Source organism: Bos javanicus, chromosome 23 (assembly GCF_032452875.1).
Source record: "Bos javanicus breed banteng chromosome 23, ARS-OSU_banteng_1.0, whole genome shotgun sequence".
Classification (NCBI taxonomy): Eukaryota; Metazoa; Chordata; class Mammalia; order Artiodactyla; family Bovidae; genus Bos; species Bos javanicus.
The window spans coordinates 45,618,847-45,640,410 of record NC_083890.1 but is presented as its reverse complement, the minus strand read 5'-3'; the positions used below and the strand labels follow the sequence as shown (position 1 = coordinate 45,640,410).

The 21,564-nt window shown below is 44.4% G+C and overlaps 2 protein-coding genes across 2 annotated transcripts in view; one reads left to right on the top strand and one right to left on the bottom strand.

The window, feature by feature from the left end:
- Nucleotides 1–5,486, top strand: part of SYCP2L (synaptonemal complex protein 2 like) — a 65,561-nt gene extending 60,075 nt beyond the window's left edge. Inside the window, exon 33 of the mRNA XM_061397757.1 lies at nt 3,271–5,486. Within this exon, the coding sequence (XP_061253741.1) occupies nt 3,271–3,325 (55 nt within the window). The 3' untranslated portion in view covers nt 3,326–5,486. The remainder of the gene's footprint in view (nt 1–3,270) is intronic.
- Nucleotides 5,487–8,493: 3,007 nt separating this feature from the next.
- The window catches only part of ELOVL2 (ELOVL fatty acid elongase 2), a 49,090-nt gene continuing 36,019 nt past the window's right edge, over nt 8,494–21,564 (bottom strand). The window contains exons 4-8 of the mRNA XM_061398874.1: nt 19,027–19,104; nt 16,419–16,590; nt 13,899–14,023; nt 13,347–13,481; nt 8,494–11,566 (exon numbers count right to left, since the gene is read on the bottom strand). Coding sequence (XP_061254858.1) covers nt 11,447–11,566; nt 13,347–13,481; nt 13,899–14,023; nt 16,419–16,590; nt 19,027–19,104 — 630 coding nt within the window. The 3' untranslated portion in view covers nt 8,494–11,446. The remainder of the gene's footprint in view (nt 11,567–13,346; nt 13,482–13,898; nt 14,024–16,418; nt 16,591–19,026; nt 19,105–21,564) is intronic.

The window sequence follows — 21,564 nt, the reverse complement described above, 5'->3', positions numbered from 1 at the left end:
ATCTGCTTCTGAATTCCATCCATCATGACACCACACATCAGGTAGGCTCTGAAAAACTCCACTGTATGTTTGTAGAGAGAGTAGGAATGAAGGAAGCAAATTTTGTGCTAGTTTTCATCACAGTATTACCAGAATAGTTTTGACCTCACAGAATCTTTGAAAACTTAGACATCCCAAAGGCTCACACTTTGGGAACTGCTGGTAGTGGGGTGTGTGTGTATGTGTGTGTTTGTGTGTGTGTGTGTGTGTGTGTAGACTGGGAAAGTTCTGCTTTTATTGGTGGAGAGAGAAGGAAAGGGGTGTGGCTGGATCTTAAAGGCTGGGTGTGAGTGTACATTAGATTTGTGGTTTCAGCATCTGAATGGAGCTCTCAAGTGGGTAACCGGATAGTCAAGACTGAAACTCATGGTGGAGGGTCTGACAATGAGACCGGATGAGTTGACTTAGGGACCAGTTACAGAGAGAAGTTGTTCCAGGACAGAATCCTCGGGATGCTCCAGGGAGCTGAAGTTTGGTAAGGGAGAGGAAGCCAGCAGAAGAGGGCGAGAGGATGGTGCGAGGAGGGGGTGGTGTTGCAGGGGGTGAGAAGATGTGTGCGCATGCATATGTAGTGAGAGGTCTGGATTCTAGGAGATTTTCATCAAAATGTCAACCATGGTTATTTCTGTGTGGTGACATTTTAGGTGACTTGACTTTTCTAACTTAGGCTGTTCTGTATTTTTTTAGATGTAGTGCAAGATATAAATGACTTTGGGCTTCCCTGGTGACTAAGATGGTAAGGAGTCCACCCTGCACTGCAGGAGACCTGGGTTTGATCCCTGGGTCAGGAAGATCCCCTGGAGCAGGGAATGGCAATCCACTCCAGTACTTTTGCCTGAAGAATTCATGCAGCAGTCTGACGGGCTACAGTCCATAGGGTCGCAAAGAGTTGGACACAACTGAGCTACTAACAGTTTCACTTTCATAAATGACTCTTGTGTAATAAACTCAAACAACATAACATTTATCAAGTAAGTGAATTTTCCTCTCTCCCTAACCTTCCCTCTTTTTTATGATCCAGAGAGAACTATCTCTTTAGTATATATTCTTCTTGATTTTTTTTCTGTTTCAGTTCAGTTGCTCAGTCGTGTCCAACTCTTTGTGACCCCATGGACTGCAGCATGCCAGGCTTCCTGTCCATTACCAACTCCTGGAGCTTACTCAAACTCACGTCCATCGAGTTGGTGATGCCATCCAACCATCTCATCCTCTATCATCCCCTTCTCCTCCCGCCTTCAGTCTTTCCCAGCATCAGGGTCTTTTCCAGTGAGTCAGTTCTTCGCATCAGGTGGCCAAAGTATTGGAGTTTCAGCTTCAGCATCAGTTCTTCCAATGAATATTCAGGACTGATTTCCTTTAGGATGGACTGGTTGGATCTCCTTGCAGTCCAAGGGACTCTCAAGAGTCTTCTCCAACACCACAGTTTAAAAGCATCAATTTCTCGGTGCTCAGCTATGTTTCTATGTTTACATAAGAATATATACAAACATCTTGATAAGTTTCAGTATGTGTATTTTAAGTAACATAAATGACATACTAAATTTTATGTGCATTGTTCTTCCTTTGTTCTCTCAGTAACAGAAGTAGGATTTCTTTCCAAGTCAATAATAAGGATCTGCTAATTTTTAAAATAACTGTAGCTGTTCTAGTTTATGGGTCTATTATACTTTCACATTTGATTTAGTGTTGATGAGCATTCAGATTATTTTAAATTATCACAAACAAATCTTAGTGAATACCCTTGTAACTGTATCTTGAATGACTTTCAGTATCAGGGAAACATTACAGTTTTATTTGGGGGAAAACAAAAATAACAAAATCTCCAAGTCAAAATAGTACTAAAAGAGGATATGGATAAAAGCCTAATCTGGGCTAAGTATATTAGAATTCCAGCCCTAGTGGGGAATTGGATCTAATGCAAATTAAATGTATGTGTTATGATCAGTCATGTATAAGAGAAATCAGACTCCAGAAGCTGAACCAAATAGAGGTTTTGTTTGAATCCTGTGAGCAGTAGCCCAGAGAGATTTTGTCCAAGGCTGGTGCTGAGCTCAGTCACGTCTGACTCTTTGAGACCCCCATGGCCCGCTAAGCTCCTCTGTCCATGGGATTCTCCAGGGCAAGAATACTGGAGTGGGTTGCCGTTTCCTTCTCCAGGAGATCTTTCCAACCCAAGGATCAAACCTGTATCTCCTGTGTCTCCTGCCTTGCAGGCAGATTCTTCTCTGGCTGAGTCATTGGGGAAACCCATCCAAGGCTGGTACGGCAGCTTTGAGTGCTAGTTAGGGACGCAGGTTGTTTTCACTTCCTGCTCTGTTATCTTTCCTTTGGCTTTGGGTTTCATGGTCACAGAACAGCAGCTCTACCTTCAAGCACATCTGCTCTCCAGGCAGGGAGGGGCAGGCAGATGGTGAAGGATTTGGTAAAAGATGTGTGCCAGTAGACTCTCTTTTCTTTTTAAAAAATTAGGGAAATAGTTTTCATGGAAGCTGAATCAGTAGACTTTTGTCTCCATATTATTGGCCGGAACCGAATCACATGAAGCTTGTTAGTTACAAGGGAATCTGGGGCTACAGATTTAAGCTGAGCTTGTTACTGTCCTCCCGCAAAGTAGGGTTCTGTTAATAAGGAGAAAGGGGAGTATAGATGTTGGGTAGGTAACCAGCAATGTCTGTCATGCCCAAATTAAATTGTATGTGCTGAATGCAGGAGAAGATTGAGAAATAAATCTCAGAGGTGATTCTGTCTGTTCTTCTCAATGAGCACATGCCCTAGTGTTTGCTTTAGGATGGGAGAATATGGGCCCTACCCACCTCTTGTTTTGTGAACCTCCAACTGGACTCAGTCTGCTTATTAACAATGGGCATTTTCCCAAAGGTCAGACCAGCCACTTTAACTGGCCCTCCCTCCAAGAAATAGCTGTCTTTTCTCCAACACCAAAGGAAAAAAAAAAATCATGCATTAGACTGTGGAGAGATGATATGTGAGTCTTGAAAGCAGCACGTTTAAGAGATTTTTGAGAGTGATTTTGACCCTGGGCAGTTCCCCCCAGTGCAGTGACTTTAGCTCCCAGTGGAGCTAAGTTATTATCTGAGTTAGGGAGGTAGCCGATGACAGGGAGTTAATAACAGACAGGGAGTGACATTCACGTTGGCTCCCTGAGTTCTAGGGCCTAGGAGGGGGATGGTTCAGGCTTCACTAACAGCTGTTCTCCTGTTCCCTTTCCACCAGCCTGAGCCACGGGGAGGAGACAAAGCAGCCTCCGGCCACACAGGCTGTGCCTTAGTGCTCTGTGCACGTTCAGAGCAAGTGGAGTTCCTGAGACCTGCCAAGTCGGGATAGACTGAAATATGTTGGTCGTTTGTCCATTTGGTCACAAAGGTTTACCTTTTGTATTTAAATTTGGTCAGAAAATAAGAAGTTCAGGATGTTTAGCAACTTGGAGTGATGGTGCCCTTTTTTTTTTAATTTTTGAAAGTAAAATTGATTTTTGAGAAGCAGCTTCAAGTTATTTGGAGAAGGGAAACCTCAGCATCTGTGTGTATATACCACTTAGCGTGTCTCTTTAAGGGAGAGCTTGCTTTGGGATGAAAAGAGCTCAGATGAAAACAGTGTTGTATTTTGAAATAGTTCTTCTTCTGTTTGGCAGATATTCTGGTTTCTCTGGAACTTTAACAAAACTTCCAGCTTTAGCAGAGGAGAAATATTCATCTTTTGATAATTACTAAATGCTCTAATAAAGTCTGGTGCGTGGAGTTGTATATACAGCTGACTGGATTTATTTTAGAAAAATGAAACCTACATAAACTAAGCCCATCTATAAGGAACATGATTGGATAACTGCAGTTAAAGACTGTACACTGAAGGCCAGATTATACAGTATATAATTGTTATATAATATAGCTTAGTTATAGTTTAATATGCCTAAAACAGTCTTTATAATCCCAATTTGTCATTTTCCTTGAATTTTTTAATGAGCTATGTTTTAGTATATTGTAAGCTATAAGAGTATCAGAGCACTTATTTAATAGCTTCTTTTTTAAAGATATGATTAACATTTAAATCAGTAGACTTTGAGTAAAGCAGATTACCTGCCATAAAGTGGGTGGGCCTCGCCTAATCAGTTGAAGATTTTAAGAGTCAAGACTGAGGTTGCTGAAAGAAGCGATTCTGTTTCAAGATTACAGCCTAGAAACCCTGCCTGAGTTTCCAGTCTGATGGCCAGCCCTGCAGATTTCACACTGGCCAGCTCTCACAATTTTGGGAGCCAACTGCTGAATGATATCTCCCTCTCTCTCTTTATATACAATTTATATGTGTATATGTTATATATATGTTTATATGTTATATACACATATAAATTGTACATCAAGATATTTATATCTATGTGCTATTGGTTGTCTTTCTCTGGAGAATCCTGACTAATACAGGTCTCCAATCCAGTGTAGTTGAGACCTCTCCCAGGAGCCTACGGAATGCAAGGTATGTGTGTGTGTGTGTGTGTGTGTGTGTGTGTCTGTGTCTGTGAATGTGTCTGTGTGTGACAGGAAAGTGTAAGGGGGTCAGAGTGGTTAGAACATATGGACAATAGGTGTCAGTTCAGCATTCTGATGCTTTTAGAAAATGAGTATGCTAATTAAGATACAAACAAAACAAAACAAAAAACCTCGGCTTTGCCTTGGGTCAAGGAAAGCTGGAGAAACTTGTTTCCACATGAACTGGGATCTGTTGAGGCGGAGGCCCAGCTGTCCTTGGCTGAGCGCTTACGTTTCTGGTCCTTGAATGGTTTGATTCTCCCGTTTATGATACGGTTGTTACTACTGACCAGATAATAGAGAAGCAGAAGCAGACACCGTCTCGGATCCGGAGGACTGGCCACTGTTGACTGAGACCTCTCTTGCTGGGAATTCAGGTAAGCTAAGCTGGGGTTGCTGGATCTTTCTCTACGTGCACGGCACTTTCGATTGTCGCCACAGGACATGGTGGCTTTGCGACCTGTTGACTTGGGCAGGGCGACTCGTGCCCCTGTACCTTTCTGGTGAGAGTGGCCACAGCGGGGGGTCCAGGGGGAGGCTTGCGGGCAGAGGACTGGGCTTGGTTTGCATGCCTGCCTCATGGCCTGTCCGCAGGCTCCCCCTGAGGCACGTGCTGGCCCTGCAGCTGCTCCGCTTCCCCAGCAGTCTATCAGCTCCTCCTCCTGGGCCAGGTGTGTGCAGGGCTCTGGAACACAGGCCTTGGCTTCCGCAGGTCACCTTCACCACCGAGATCAGAGGCACCTGTCTGTCTGCGTGGGCTGCAGCTCAGGCTCGTTCTCGGTCTTCCCCACCCCAGGTCCATATTCTCTTCCCGAATGTCTGCGGTGTGCATTCTGAACGCCCACATCACACCTGATGACAGCCACCTTCCCAAGGCTCCTCCTTCATTCCCGCAGCTGTGTGAGGTCAGGTTCTGGGGGATTTACGTGGCTGTCACCTAGCGGTTCTGCTGCTCAGCTTGCACCCGAATACACAGTGCAGTTGTTACCAAAAGAAGGGAAAACTTCAAATAGACTCCCAAAGTGCGCTTGTTCACCCGTGGTGACGGCGTTTCAGCTGTCTGGGTCGTTCTGCTCGAGCCAGGAGTAGCAGAGTGGTGTTGGGAGCCGAATCAGGTGCAAACAGTGGTCTCAGCATTCGGCTTTGGTTCCCCACGGGACACGGGGAGACCGAATCCTGACACCTGGAACAGCACCAACAGCATGTTCTTGCAGTTTTGCGGTAACCCCTGTTTTCCTCTAGCAGGTACTCACTGGTTGTGAGCCCTTCTTTCTTTCTTTTTTTAATTGAAGGATAATTGCTTTATAATATTGTGTTGGTTTCTGCCATACATCCACATGAATCAGCCATAGATACATACATATGTCCCCTCCCTCTTCAACCTCCCATCTTCCACCCAGAACCTGAGCTCTTTGAGCAGAGACCCTGTTTGATCTCTTCACTACTTTATTCCAAAGCCCTGGTACAATGCCAGCCACATGGGGGGCACTGGAGAAGTGCCTCCTCATTGTGGAAGGATGGTGAGTCCTGGTAAAATCCTAGGTGTTTAACCTCTGGGATTTGCTGGGACAAAGTTCCCTCCCTGTCTCATTGGAAAATTCCTCACCCATTAAAGCTAAGCCCAGACACTGTCTCCTTTGGAAAAGTTTTCTTGGTAAGTAGTTTTCCATATTTCTATTATTTTACATGTTTCTCCATTTGTTTTACAAGACTATGAACTCGGAAGGGCAAATATTTCATCTGGGTCACTTCTGTATCACCATAATAACATACAGCACTGGGAAGGTAGATTTAATGAATTTTGCAATTGAACATGACTATTTCCAGAGTTTATCAAGGCTCATAGGATTAAACTGGACTTAAAAAATAAAGGCTAGCTCTGTACACAGACCATCTTTGGGACAGTGCCTAAACTTTGAGAGAAATTTGCAACTTGTGATATTTATCATTAGGGTCACAGTCAACAGGAAAGTGAAGTTCATTTCCCTTGAAATGTGTGAACTCGGTCTAGGCAAAACCGTGCAGAATTTTTCCTTTTGTTCTTCAGTGCTCAGGTGTCACAAATGCAGATGCCTTCGGGGGTCACCTGGGTGAACAGGCCGAATGTAAGAGGATGAGTGGTGGTAACTGGTCACACAAGAGCACAGCTCCCATCTCAGGGTCAGACTGGTGCGTGCAGATGCCAAGGTACCTGCCAGGGCTGGAGGGTGGCTGTGCCTGCTGAAGCCCGGCTGCACTGTCAGATGGGATCTGGCTTCAGATGGGGTCATAACGGGGCTTCCCACGTGGCTCAGGAGTAAAGAAGCTGCCTGCCAATGCAGGAGACGTGGGTTCGTTCCCCTGCAGGAGGAAGTGGCAACCCACTGTGGTGCTCCTGCCTGGAGAGTCCCATGGACAGAGGAGCCTGGCGGGCTGCAGTCCATGGGGTTGCAAAGGGTTGGACATGACTTAGCAGCTGGGGACACACACACAGGGTTATAATGGGCTCCCAGTGGGTTGCTTCCAAGAGCCAAACTGACTGATTCACGAAGTGCTCAGTGAGGGTTTGACTTTCACATCTGCTTGTCCTCCTGGTGTCATCCCAGTGTTTCCTGAGTGCTGCCTCTCAAGACAGAAAAATGACCTACAAATCGATAGCTTTTGCTCCCCCACCTACCCATGACTGAAAGTCATGTGTTACTGAAGGTCAAGGGATATTTTAGGTGAGTGTCGTTTAGGTGTTGTAAGAGTGATTATTATTTTAACTTGCCCTGGAGTAGAACCCTTTATTTTTTATTTTTAGAATTCTTCTTTAATGTGAATATAATTTGATTTTGAAGAAATCCTAAATAATAAATTTAAGTGGTAATAATAAACTGAATAATAAAAACACATTGAATTTCTCTTTATACTGAGAAACTGAAACTTACTTAGGTGAACGTTTGTCATGTACAAGCAGCTTTTAATTTGCAACAAGTTATTAGGCTTTTAATGAACGGGTTGCACCCACTGTTTAAGGTAAGGAAACCCCAGGAGGTGATGGGGAGGTGAGGTGAAGTTTCCGCTCTCCAGGGCCACCTCCCACTCTCCTCCGCTCCTGCTCTTCAGGATATTCTGCCCCATCCTTGTTACTGTCCAGGAATTTAAGCCACTTCCTAAGCAGACTTGGAGCTCTCTTGTACCATTCTGCGCATTGCTATCAACGTCACATTAAACCTCTTCTCTCTACACCGACACTAGGCCAGTCTGTGATCTGCCCCACGACCTTAAGTCTGCCTCAGGCTTCAGACCCACTCCTGAGCTGCTGCAGCGGCCTCCTGTCTGCCTGACCCTGCGAAGAGAGTGCCCAGGGCTGGAGCGTGGCTGCACGTTGCTTGTGCCCAGCCTAGCCTCTTCAGCCAGTCCTGCACTGTCCCCTGGGTCGTGCTGTGTAGCTGTTTTTGTTATAACCTTTCTATCCTCTGCTTGCTGTGCAGAACGCTAAGTCGCTTCAGTTGTGTCCGACTCTTTGTGACCCATGACTGGAGCCCGCCAGGTTCCTCTGTCCATGAAATTTTCCAGGCAAGAATACTGGAGTGGGTTGCCATGCTCTTCTCCGGGGGATCTTCCTGACCCAGGGATTGAACCTGCATCTCTTACATCTTCTGCATCGGCAGGTAGACTCTACCATTACCACCACCATATCCTCTCTGCTAGTCTACTCTTAACTTTTCCTTACGAATGACCGTTTTCTGAAAGAGTTTAACTTGGTATATGAACACTGCATAAAGGTGACACTGTTATATAAAAGCCCACTGCTTACTGAAATGAATTACACCTCCAAAATTAATTGCTAAAATATAACTTTGTTAAAAAAAATTCCTGAGTAATAGGTCATTTGGAATAGCATGCAGAACACTTTTTAACTTCTTTGAACCGAATAAAAGGAATCATGACATACTTTAGTGTAAAAATCAATTTATTATACAACAATCATACAGATGCTTTTTATCTACAAGGAAAAAATGGCTTCTCCTGCCTCCCTGGCCACCTCAGTCATGATACTATGTTCTTAAGATATAAGTGTTTTCCAAGGAAAATCAAAAAAGTGCTATCCTTATTTTCCAAATAAGGAAGTCCCCAGAAACATAAAATGAAATGGAAATACTGGAAAGAACTAGACTGGTTTCTTACACAAGAAATGAAGTTCTGTCCATCATAGTAACCTTTTGCCTTAAAAATACCTCTCCAATGTGGGGAGGACTTTCCCCTCAATATGTCTAAATAGTTTAATATGTAATTTTGATGGGTTGAGATTTCTGTATTTAATTCCAGTAAGTGAACATTCTTTTGTTTGAAAAATTGGAATAAACATATGCTTACCATACTCATATAACTGTTTTCATTCTTATGAGTGAGGAGAAATTTATTTGGGGGAAAAACTTCCCTTTTTTTCCCTAACAAATTATACAGAACTTTTTTAAAAACAGCTTTGCTTTAGGAAAATCACATTAAAAGTAAACATTTTGTTTAAAATTGTAACACTTAATAACAGGTGAAGATAGTTACCTGATTTAGTTTTTGTGACTAAGACTTCATAACTCTGTATTTTTTTTTTTAACCAGCCCTTGAATGGTTTAAGGCTATAAAGTGTTTCATGAAGCTTCCCTAGGATTACAGATCAAGTCAGAAGTAAGCATCCTGAAGCCTCTATCCAAATCGAGCTGGAGAGTGTAAACTAACCGAGCTTCCCCTTTGATCAGCGGTTTCCAGCTGTCTGGGTCTGCCTGGGCTGAAGGACGCCTCTGTCCTTGCCGTGTGGGGATGGAGCCCACGGGAGCCTCCGGAACTGCAGCTGCGAGGCTGAGTGCAGAGCCGGGGCCTGATGACTGAGGGGAAGCTGGAGACAGCAGCTGACCCGTGACCTCTGCCTTCTGAGCCTCATTTTTACCTGCGGTGAGTGCATTTTGATAACATTGTAGCTCCCCTCTGAGACCTAAAACTGCACCAAAGTCTAGCTCCTCCAAGGGGCTTCCTCCCCAGTCCGTCGAGGACTTTGTTACGGGAGCAGGGAGAGTCATACTCAAAGCGAGCCCTTGTTTTAAAGTGAGTTTCTGGGAGGACACAGTACTTAGAGCTGTGCAGGCATGATGTGATGGAAGGAGGGGGTTGAGCACCCTAGAACAAGACAGCTTTAGGAGACTAGAAAGACCCAAGAGAAAGCGGACATCACATGGAAGATGTCTGTTCCAGAGAAATGGGTCCGCTGGCAGAGGAGGGGCTGGAGGGCACGATGCCCTCGCCGTGAAGGCTGGTAAGGTCAGTTGCCTTTCAGGGCAGCAGAACCCCGAGGGGCGTTTACAAGAAACAGACGTTGGAAGTGTCAGTATGCCCAGTGTCAGTGTACACGTCAGTACCACAGTCCGTGTTTTTGTTTTCCCATTAAAAAAATTTTTTTTCAAACGGAAGCTCAGAAAACAGAAATGGTCCCCAAAGGACAAAGTCCTTTTGTGCTGTAATGTGTTGGGGCATTTAAGCCTCTGATGTCAATGTTACGACCTAAAAACTTCTTAAAGTAAGGCAGGAAAGCAGAGAGAGTGTCAAAGTGCGCAAATCTCGTTTTTACAGGGTATGAATTATTTTATAGGGTGTAAATCTGTATCAGATCTTCGGATAATACCCTGTTTCCATTCTTGGGACAATTTAATGGTAGATGACCGCCCTGCCCTTGGGGAGAAAGGAGTGGTCCCTCTCGCCTTCCTCTGTGTGCTTCTCTGCGGGGCTCGGGTTACCCAAGCAGGGCAAGGGTGTGCTGGGCTTGCCAAACTGGCGCTTTTTACTGCGGGCAGTGCTGGAACCTTTCCATAGCCCTCTCTTTCTTCCTATTTTCAAAAACCTAACCTGTAAAGACAAACAGCAGCTATTTGGGGATAATATTCTCAAGCAGGCTCATAAGAAATAGTTGACAAGGTCAGTATCTATTTTTCCCTCGATGCTCTATTAATTCTAACTTACAGATAGTCCAGTGACAGATCATTCTAAGGGCCCAGTGATGCAGATTAGTGGGCTCGAGTCCTTGTTCAGAGAGGAGATAGGCAGCCAAATTCGGATCCTACTTTTAAAATGAACACTGTTATCCTAACCCAGGGTACCTTAACATAGGATGTAGATGTGAATGCATGAATAACTAAGGAAACCCAGTTAAAACAGAAGAACTAGGCCTATCCAGAGCCCTTGTGCTATGAGGGTTTGGGAGATTTTTCTTCAAAATAAAAAAAAAGGAATAAAAAACTATTACCATGTCACTAAGTTGAGAATTAGGAGTAATTGTGGGAATCTGAGATTCTGGAGACAAGACAGACTTGAGAGAGAAAAGGGGTTGCTGGGTTGTCCATCTATGTGACCATTTTAATATTTTCTGGGGTTGATTCCTAAAGGAACAAATGGACCGATTGTGTACTGACAATTATTGCTAAATATAGATTAGAGCATACCCTGTATTTAGAAATAATAACATTTTGTTTTAAACATTTTAATCTGAACAAAACTAACTTATTTGCAGACTTGCTGTGAGAAACAGCGCTCCCTGTGCCCTGGCTCTGCAGGTGTGTAAGGCGTGGTGGGGACCGTGTCTGGGCGGGGTGGGGCGGGGTGGGGGGCTAGGTTGGTGGGGAGAGGAGAGAAGGCGCACCGGTTCTGAGTTCTGCGGAGTTCTCGCCTCACTGCTGATGAAAGCATTCAGTTAACAGATCAACCCAACAGCAATATATTAATACGTTCCGGATACAAATGATTTATAAACTCAAAAGAAATTAGTTTATGCTAAAACATATATAACTTTCAATTCAGTCTTTGCTTTAAAACAAGCGGATCTGTTAGGCTATTATATATGCTTTGTCTTTGAGACGCGACACTTATTGTGCCTTTTTGCTTATTACTCCGTTCGCTGTGCTGAAGTAGGCTTTGGAAAAACCATTCTTGACTTCTTTCCCTGCCTCTTCCATGGCTTTCTTCATTGGCTTTTTCCGGTATGTCTGTTGGGATGTGTACATGTTGAAGAGAAAAAGAGAAAGGGATTCTTTAATAGAACCTTGTCTGTAATGTGACTTAGGGTCTAAAACAATGCATGATTTCATTGGGTACTGAACTTTCTAGTATGAATGCTTATTTGTTAAATGATGGTTGTTAAGCTTCTGATTAAAAACAAGACAAATGCATGAATTCCAAGGAAAAGCTGTCTCACCTTACCCACATCAGGTTAGTATTGATATACTGTTTTATGGGATTAGCATTCAAATTCTGCATTAGTTGCTTACATGGAGGGAATGATTTTTTTGAAGTCTTTTTAAAAAATCAAGGTATAAGTGAAATTCAGTGCATCAGTTCAGGTGTATAACATGATTTAATGCTTGTAAATGATTCACTGCTTGGTAAGTGGTCACACCGTGCAGCTTACCATCCCACACACAGGATTTACCACACTTCCCATCCCACTAGAATTTTTTCTTGTGATGAGAACTTTTAAGATCTAGTCTCAGCAACTTTCAAGTATGCACTATGACTTAAGGATAGAAATTTAAAAAAAAATACAATTCAAGTGAAAAAGTGCTGTTATTTCAAAAGTACTGGTACCTGAGATTTTGGCTTGATGTATGTCTTGGTACAGCCTTCCTATTCAGACAAAATATATGATCTCACTTTTTTAAAAAAAGCGAATAGTATCAACTCAGGGTCAGGGCTGACCTTGACTACGGCTTTGAGCACCACTGTTCCCCACTGCTGGACTATGGATTCCTTCAAGTTTCAACACCAAGATGATTCCCTTAGTCTGCCAGCAACGTTCATCATTTTTTTTTTAGGAGAGGGGTGGCTTTGTTTGGTTCTATCAATGGTTGCTTCTTTAGAAATTCTCAAAGGAAACTTTTATCTCACAGGAGACAAAGCCTCGCCAGTCCAATTTCCAAAACACAAGAGCTGAAAAGCTATCAGAAGTTCTGCTCCCCCAGCCGTATTCTGTATAAAACCACCATACATTTGCTCAAAGTCAACCCAAACTAAAGTCAGTGGGCACTTGTTTGTTTGCAGGAGAAAATACAGCCAATACAATTTCACAAGTACTGTTCTGAATGAACTGTATATTCTCATTTTTCTTACGAAGCTTTCTATTTCCGCAGCCCACAGAGGAGCAATTCAAAACCGACCGCCTGAGGCCTGTGCTGTCACTGCTGCCACCGGTTCTTTAGAACAGAGTTGCTCTGAAATTGCGTTTTGGAAATCCCTTCCACGTAAATTGTTGAAAAGAAAATGGCACCTAAGGAAAAGTCAATGTGACCTTCGCATCCTGGTTCACTTCAAAAGAACGTTTTCAAATAAACAGGAAGTCTACAACCTTGCAGTAGCTAATGGCAACAGGTTTTCACCATTAGGTTCATTTAGTCGATGTTTTCCTCCATTCATAGAGATTTCCTGGATCTGTGTTACTATACACAGTGTTTAACTTTCAGAGGTGAGACTTTGGCAGCCTGGTGCAAATACAAGATTCAAATACATAGTATTTTTGATTAAACCTCATAGGCATGCATTGAAAAACGTTTGGCAGAATGCCCACCAGAGCAGTAACAGGGGTTAGTTCTCCTGTGGAGGAGGTGCAGGGAGATGAGTTAGGAATGCAGGTTGCAGGGTGGACTCTGTGCACCTCTGTTATCTGAGCTGATCAACAAGCCTGCACTCCCATAACGTTTAACTGGTAAAATTAAAAACGTAACGCACAGGTGCTCAGTCTCATGTTTCGCTGTTGACTGAGTTTAAACGTACCTGAATGTAGAAGTTTAAGAAGAGGATGACCAGCGTCATCATGTAAGAAGACTGGAAGATGAGGCAGCCCAAGGGGAAGCCGCAGGGCCTGACCACAGCGCTCATGGTGTGGGTGATGGTGAGCAGGAACTGCACCTGTGGGCGGCAGGGGCAGATCGCTCTGGCTCTGCTGCAAGCCTGCTCCCGGGGCGAGACAGCCCCCAAAGCGCCCGAGGGGCCCACTCTCCTCTCTGGGAGTTTTGTCAGAAGTTAGCAAGTGTGTAAAATTGGCCATCGTTAATTTTCTCTGGGGAACATCTCAGGCCATTTAGCTAGAAACGCTTCGGCAGAGTAACTTCAAAAGTATTCGTCTACATTTCACAGCAAGGAGTGAGCTAGCTGCATATTCCATACGCACAGGACGCATTCCGTACACGAAGGACACTTTAACAAGGTTTTACTCTTAAAAGCCCGTTTTTAGAGAGAGCCTGGCAGCCTCGTCCCTCCAGCCTCCAGGGCTGGGACCGAGCATGCGCCGCAGCCCGCGGGGCGGAGCTGGCGGGGCGGACCTACCAGCTGGGCCTGCGTCAGGTACTTCTTCCACCAGAGGTACTTGTGCATGGACGGGAACACGGACAGCCCGTAGTAGGAGTACATGAGGATGTGGATGAAGCTGTTCAGGGTGGGGCCAAAGAAACCTAGGAGAGCACAGGAGGCATTATCGTTCCTTTGGAAGGCAGGACCGGCCGTTCTTCGTCAAGCACTGTTCCCCCTGACATAACTGAGCACAAACAACCCAGCGCTCACGTGACTCACCCGATTCCTGTGCCATCATCGCAGGATTCCACCAGACACCTAGAGAGGGGGCTCACCCGGGACTGGCTGGGACTCTGAAAACGATTTTGCCAGGGCTATGCAGTCTCTGTCATGACTACCATCTAACCAGGAGGCAGAATTTCAGAAAGAAAATGTGTTTGCTTTCACTAAACCTTCCAGCCATTTGGGTTGTAGACAGACTATATGATTATAGCCTTCATACATGGCTGAACAGGGCACTTGAGAGTCAGGGAAAATGTACTGCCCTTCATAGTTTGGTAAATGGAATCTCCCTGGAAGGGACCTAGAACCAGGAGATGCTGCAGAATGTGAATCGGGGAAGGTCCCGCAGGATGAGAAGAGGCTGAGCTGGGCTGGGGACTTTCCCAGTGGCCAGGAAGCCTCCTGAACTTCTGGGACAAGGGGTGTCTAACACTTTTGGGTATCTGCTGTGCTGAGCTGTGGCGGGGAACCCCCCTGCCCCCGGTCCCCTGCCGTCACCTTCATGACAGGTGCTATCATCCACGTGGGTGAGTCGTGTTTCAGGAAACTAAGGAGCAAGGGCTAAGCCCTGTGTTGGCTCAACTAAGGGTCAAAGGATTGAGCTGCAAGAGGTGAGGAAGTGCACAAGCCAAGGAGCGGGAAGCAGGGTGTGAGAACAACGCCAGCCTACGTGAAGGGCTCCGGACGGGGCGCGCAGAAGGTGAGCGCAATGGGCGGGTCCAGGATCCAGGCCGCTGGTCTGTGAGCTGCCCAAGAGACGGGCTGTGCAGCTGGAGGACCACCTAAATAGCTCTGTCCCCTTGCATATATTACTTTGTAAATTTTGTTTCTCATCTGGAAAACTGATATAAGTAAGTACCACTTAAGGTTGTGATGGGGTTAACTATATAAACTAAAAGGCACTGCAAATATGGGGGTTAATTAATTTAAATTCTCCTGCCTGGTTTCCCAGTCCTGGATTAACAATCTGGATAGATCAATGCAAATCAATGAATATGACAAGAGGAACAGCACCAGGAATCTAGCAAGTCCTTATACACTGGCTGGAATGACTTGTCAGGACACTGGATTTATATGAAAGCACAAATATAGTTTCAGAGTACCAGGCAGCACAATATTAGTGATTTTTTTTTTTTTACCAACCTGAGTTTTCATTTCCATCAATTAATTTTAAAAAAGTAGTTGCTGCTTATAATTTTCATAGTATTCTAGACTGAAAAGAAACCATCACACACATAGAATTCCCGTGAATGAAATACAATGTCTTTACACAATGGTTAAGATCGACTTTTAGATGCTTTAGTGATTTAGAAATGAAACTTGATAATCAAAAAAATACTTAGCCTTGACAACTGTCCTTTGGTATTGATTTTAGTCTACATACTGATTATATCATCAGTCTACTATATTCTTAATAACTAAACTGAAACCAGAGTATGTCAGTCTAGGAGAGGTGGAAAAGGGTCTCTTCTGTCCACTGCGCCTCCAGCAAGCTTACTGGAGTTTAAATTTACATCTTCATAGTCAATGTGCTGCAGATACCCCAGTTGTTGTTTTTTTTAAGTATCATCTCTACAAGTTCCTATATCCTAGGAGAAAATCATTCTGACCTGAGTTGTACCTGATTTTTCATAGAATACTTTTGAATTCTTGGGTATAAACCAATAAATATCCAATAAAAAGTATTGTTCTCTCTTGAGCGCTGTGTTGATATGTCAGGTCAGAACTGACATGTCAACTGTGAAAGTCAGTGCAGTGAAAGTTATTAGCTTTTTGAAAAAGTGAGGTCAATTTTTTTTTTTAAGTGAATCACACAGAGCCAGGCTAAATACTGTTTCATGGAATTTGTTTCATTCAGTATGAGTGCCCTGGGTTGTGATATAATGTAATATTTATTGATGTCTTAGTAAAAAAAAAAAAAAATTGAAAGCCACTGCTCTGGTGGGTCAGAGGGATGTGATTTTATTTTTTCAGAATGGATAAACAAGCCCCTGAAGTTGAAATGACTGCATCTGTACCACAGCCGAGGGGTCGTGACTGGAAGGCGCTGTTTCTACCAGCCCAGGGCGTGGGGTAACCTGCTCCAGCTGGGGCACGCGCTCCTGCCATCAGATGTATGGTGCATGGAAGAGAAGACACTTTTAAAATTTATCCTAATACTCAAAGGTTTTGCCAGGATCAAAGATGAGAAACGAAACGGCCACCAGCAAACGTGTGCTTCCCCGTGTGACGGGCAGGAGGCCCATTACACAGAACCGACAGATGTATACTTACTTTGCCCACAAGGAATCCAGTTCAAGACGCACCACCAGATGTTAAACATGGAGGCGTGATGGTAGACGTGGAGAAAGGTGACCTGGCTGGTTTTTTTCCGCAACACAAAGAAAATTGTGTCCAGGAACTCTATTAATTTGGAGAAGTAGTACCACCACAACACCCTGGCTACCTGTACGAGAAGTCAAGCGGGAGGAAGACAGGGTGAGCTGTGATGCCGCCCGGGGCCACCTGCCCCTGCGGGCACCGGGCCATGCTCCACCGGCTCACCCGCCCTGCTCCCAGACCAGCGAGAACCATCTCACCCGGCCTCTGCTGCCATCTATTCCTTATTCCCAGCAATCCAGCCCCATCTAGTGAAAGGAATTATTGTACCTTTCCAAAATATTGGGGGGGACCAAAAAGTCTGTTCCCTTTCTGTGCTCCAGTGTTTTCTTTCTGATCTTTTATTTCTTAAACTTGATCAGTTGTATAGAATTCCTAATAGTATGGATTTAGGTGACTTATTTTTCCTAGTGTTGTTTAAACTTATTTCTCTATCCTCCACGTTTTCTGTAAAGAGCAATGACAGAGGCTTAGCTGGATTCAGGTTTAAGGTTGGGGGTAAGATTACAGTTGACCCTTGAACAACGGGGCAGGGATGGTCATGGCACTGACCCCCTGCACAGGCCAGAGTCTGTGTATAACTTACAGCCAGCCCTCCGTAGCATGGTTCCTCCGTGTCGGGTTGTACAGCACTTAGTATTTAGTACTGAAAAGAGTCTGTGTATTAAGTGGACCCGTGTAATTCAAACCCACGTGGTTTAGTGGTCAACTGTACTTCAGGCGTGGGTCTGTGTACTTCCTGTGGAATCACGTCAAGAGGCACCCAGCTTCTGGGTGGCCCGCTGACACTAACAGCAGCAGAGTCCAGGTGTTAACAGCCTCACCTAATCATCGCGAAGCTTCCACTCAGCTTTCACCCGGTAGCTTCATCGTTTACAGATGACTGCCGTCTGGGCCCATTACCCTTCACTAGAAGCTGCAAAATGGTGCTTTTCAAATTCTCTTCATACTTACGTGCATGTTTTTGTCTTTATAGAAATAGTTCTTCCTCTTTAGCTATTTGGAAACTTTACATAGCAGGTGAGATGATGTTAGTCACTCAGTCGTGTCCAACTCTGTGACCCCGTGGACCATAGCCCTCCAGGCTCCTCTGTCTGAGGGATTTCCCAGGCAAGAATACTGGAGTGGGTTGCCATGCCCTCCAGGGCATCTTCCTGACCCAGGGGATCGAACCTGGGTCTCCCCCATTACAGGGAGTTTCTTTATTGTTTGAGCCACCAGGGAAGCTCTTTCTCTTTAGCTATTTGGAAACTTACATATGAATGGCAGGATAGATGTTTGATTCAATTTTTTTTTTCTAGAATTAGTTGGTGTCCTAGTAACCTTCAAAAAGTAACAACGATTTTTTTTTTAGTGTCATTTTAAACTCGTTTAGTGTTTATAAATTTGTCAGTATTCCTTTTGATACTCAAACTGTCCCACTTTAGCTGTGGGAGTCCCTTTAAGCTGGCCCTTACATCTTCTTGTCGTGACCCCAGCTTCCTGGCTCTGTCACATGATGTCCTGGATTCTTCTCATATATGTACTTCCCCCCAACCAAACAGGAATCGATCAACTCTCTAAGAGCACTAAACCCTCCTGGTGGATTATATTTAGAGAGCATGATGTGGGTATCACTGCTGGTTTCTCAGAGACTAACTAGACCTCTCCTGTGAACAGAGCTAAAAAGCACGTTTTAGAAAGAATGTTCATTTTGATATTTCTGATTTAAATCTATGATTACTGAGTCTTGGTTTCTCTTTTCTATGTTTCAAATATTAGTTGTAATGATATTAACATTATTATGTACTTTATCTTAAGCATACCTATAATAGTCCCACAAAAAGCAATACCAATATTTTTATTAATAAGAGCAGCCCCCCCTTCCAAATTACTGAATGCCGTTGAGGTCATCTCACTCAGGGTGTGCACTCAAACACTGTTTAAAGGCACATGAAAGAATTCCTTGGGTGGTTATGTCAGCAACTTAATATACGGGTAATTATTTTATTTCCAAGATGTGGAATAAGAGGCTGCCTTGCATTCTTTTAAAATTTGCTTTATAATTATGTGAAAACACCTACTGTTTCTGAAAATTAGACAAGGGACATTCAGAGAAGTCCAATTTCCACCTCTATCTACTCTGCCCTGGTCCCTCCCCTAAAAGGAAACAAGTATGTTTGCTTATGGTTTTAAAAAGAAACAATGGCAGAATAAACTAAAAGCTAAGACACGCATATTCCTATCATTTTCTGCACATGAGGCCCTGTACTATAGGCATGGTCTGTGGGTTGCTGTTTTCACTGAGCTCCATCCTGGAGATGATTCTGTATCAGGACAGAGGTCATCCCCATTCCACTTTGCAAAGGGATCTATTCAAGGTTTGTTCCATCTGTCCCCCAAATGAGCACTTCTACTACGACGGAGACCCCTGCTTATCTAAGCCCAGCCTCCATCCTCGTCTCTGGGAGGAGAAAGCTTTCTCTCCTTCTCAGTGAGAAATGGTTACAAACAGCTGACTCACCCGGATGTCGGCCTCCCCTGCACTGGTCAGATCCTGACACTGTAAGTTGTACCCTCCTTCCCAACTGGAGAGAATAAGCTGCCAAAGAAACAAAGGAGAGGAAAAAAATCAGTGCAAAAATTTGGACGAAAACTCAACTTCCTATTCATGTTTCTGATTGGCATCTATTCAAGGTTTGAGTTCTTCCCAGTATGAGCTTTACTCAATCCTGTTCCCAAACACACAGTATCAAAGGACCTAATTTCTTGCTGCTGAACTGGTATCAGTGGTTAAAATCCTTGGTTAATATAGGATTTACTTCTAACCTTCACAGCCACCAGAAACAGAATTTAGCTATCATTTGAATAACAAAATATTTTCCATAAACAATTATCTAATCATATGCTCTACAAATACAATATGTGAATACAAATGTAAACATATGTGAAGAAACTACACTAAAATTTAAGTACTTTATTGGCTTACATGTAAATATTTGTTATTTGATCATCCCAAAGTTATGAATTATGTATTTATTACCATTTTCCATGAGAAAACCAGGGCTCACAGACATTCTGAAGTCATTTTCTTCATTGTGTTTATGCTATGTTGTAATCAGTCATTTGTGCGATTATAACTGATACACATCTGTTTTCCCCATTATGCTCAAAAAACAAAGCTCCATAAAGTCCATGCCTCCTCCTCTGCTCATTTTTTGCAACTACAATTCCTTGTCCAATGCCTGGCACAGAGAAAGTCCTCAATGACTATTTGCTTGTGATCACACGACTGTAAGTAGTAGAACGACAACTGGATTCAGATCTTCTAATTCCTTGTCTAGTTTTGCTTCTGCAACTTAAGGAAATGAACTTTCTTTGTGGGAAATTCTATAAAAGTTTTCTGCCTTCTTGCTCACTGTTACTAAGAAACTTAAAATTCTAGACTATAAGGTCTTTGGCTTTGATTTACATATGATATATGTGAAAGCCTATAATTTTCTGTAGCTTATCAAAAAGGTGTAAAGGGACCGACTGTTAGACAGAGCAGGGAGGGAGGGATGTTAATAAACTGAACACCAAGAAAAAGAGATAAACTCAAAGAACACAGAATGTTTCAGAACCTTCATGAATCTTCCATATCCTCCACTGCTTCTCTTCTAACAAAATCACCCCAGTTAACATTGTGATAAGTATAGGTTATCAGGATAAATGAATCCAGGGAAAGTAAGAGAGACTGAACCTTCCTGGTGGGTCTATTACAGATCAAGTCACCCCCAGGTCCCAGAGCTGTCCATGTTGGTTCTCAAATGGGAGCTGGTGGGAGGCCCCAGTGGATCCAGGAATATCTAGAAGTGTATGTAAATTTTTTCTGCCTTTTTCAAAATAAAGTTACTTAACTTTGTTTAGAAAGATTAATTAAAAACCTCCATGGTCAGGCTGTAGTTCTGCAGCTCGGGGCTCTACCATCTACCGTGTTTATGTAATAGCAACACCACAGTAGGAAAGAACAGGCCATGCTCTGCTTAGTCAGCTGTCCCCCGGCTGTCCCCTCCCCACCGCACCCCTGCAGAACCATCTGACAGACTGAGTGGCAGAGCAAGCAGCCAGGCTGGGGAAGGCTCAGAGGGCCTCACCCCAGACCCCTCCTGCTGCCCTGGGCGTGCTGGTTTGCAGGAAGCACCCAACCTGAGTGTTGAAGAGGAGGAAACCAGGCTTTCAAACAGGGCTGTCAGCCTTAAGGAGGTGTGGGCCAACTCGCTCCAGAATATGACTAGAATCCACTCCCAGTCCACACCACTGGTGTCTGTGACTGTAGCACCATCAAGTCCCCCCAGCAGAGCCTCTGCTTCCATGCTTGCCCCAACTCGCTGAGTCCATTCTCCATGTAGAAGATCCCATCGCTCATCCATTAACATCCTTCGATGGCTCCTCCTAAGAACAGCCAAATTCCTGGCGAGGCCCTGGTTAACCTGCTCCCGTCCAGCTCGTCTCGCATCACCCGTCTCTGTCCACTCTCCTTGGCACACCGCTGCTTCTCGTGGTCCTCGACCACCACCCTGAGCTTGCTGCGGCCTGGAGGCCTCCCCAGATCTTGACCTGCCTGGCCTGCTCTCATCACTGTGCGCAGCTCAGCCATCACCTCCTCAGAGAGGCCTCCCCAACCCCGCCTGGGCCAGTGCTCCCTCTTGCACTTGGGCCGAGGCTGTGCTCCAGAGCCTGGGACTCGACCTGACACCGTGCAGGGCCTGCAGGGTGCGCTTGCTGGAACAGTGTTAGTGGTTTCAGGGCAGCTTCCTGGCCTAAGCACACGTCTGGCCTGAGTGTAACAGGTTAGCAAGGTTAAGGTAAGCTACCCCTTGACTAGTCTACGAACACAGCCTGTAGTGTAAGGGGGAAGACCTTAAACCCCGAAAGAGGTTAGGTCAGGAGACTAGGAGGCACTCAACCACCAGCAGTGATTTTGAACTGAGAGATGGAAAAGTCTGAGAAGAGAAACAGCAGACCAGTGGGAGCTAAAGCTCACAGTAGAGAATGCGCTCTGTGCGGGGGTTTCTCCCTA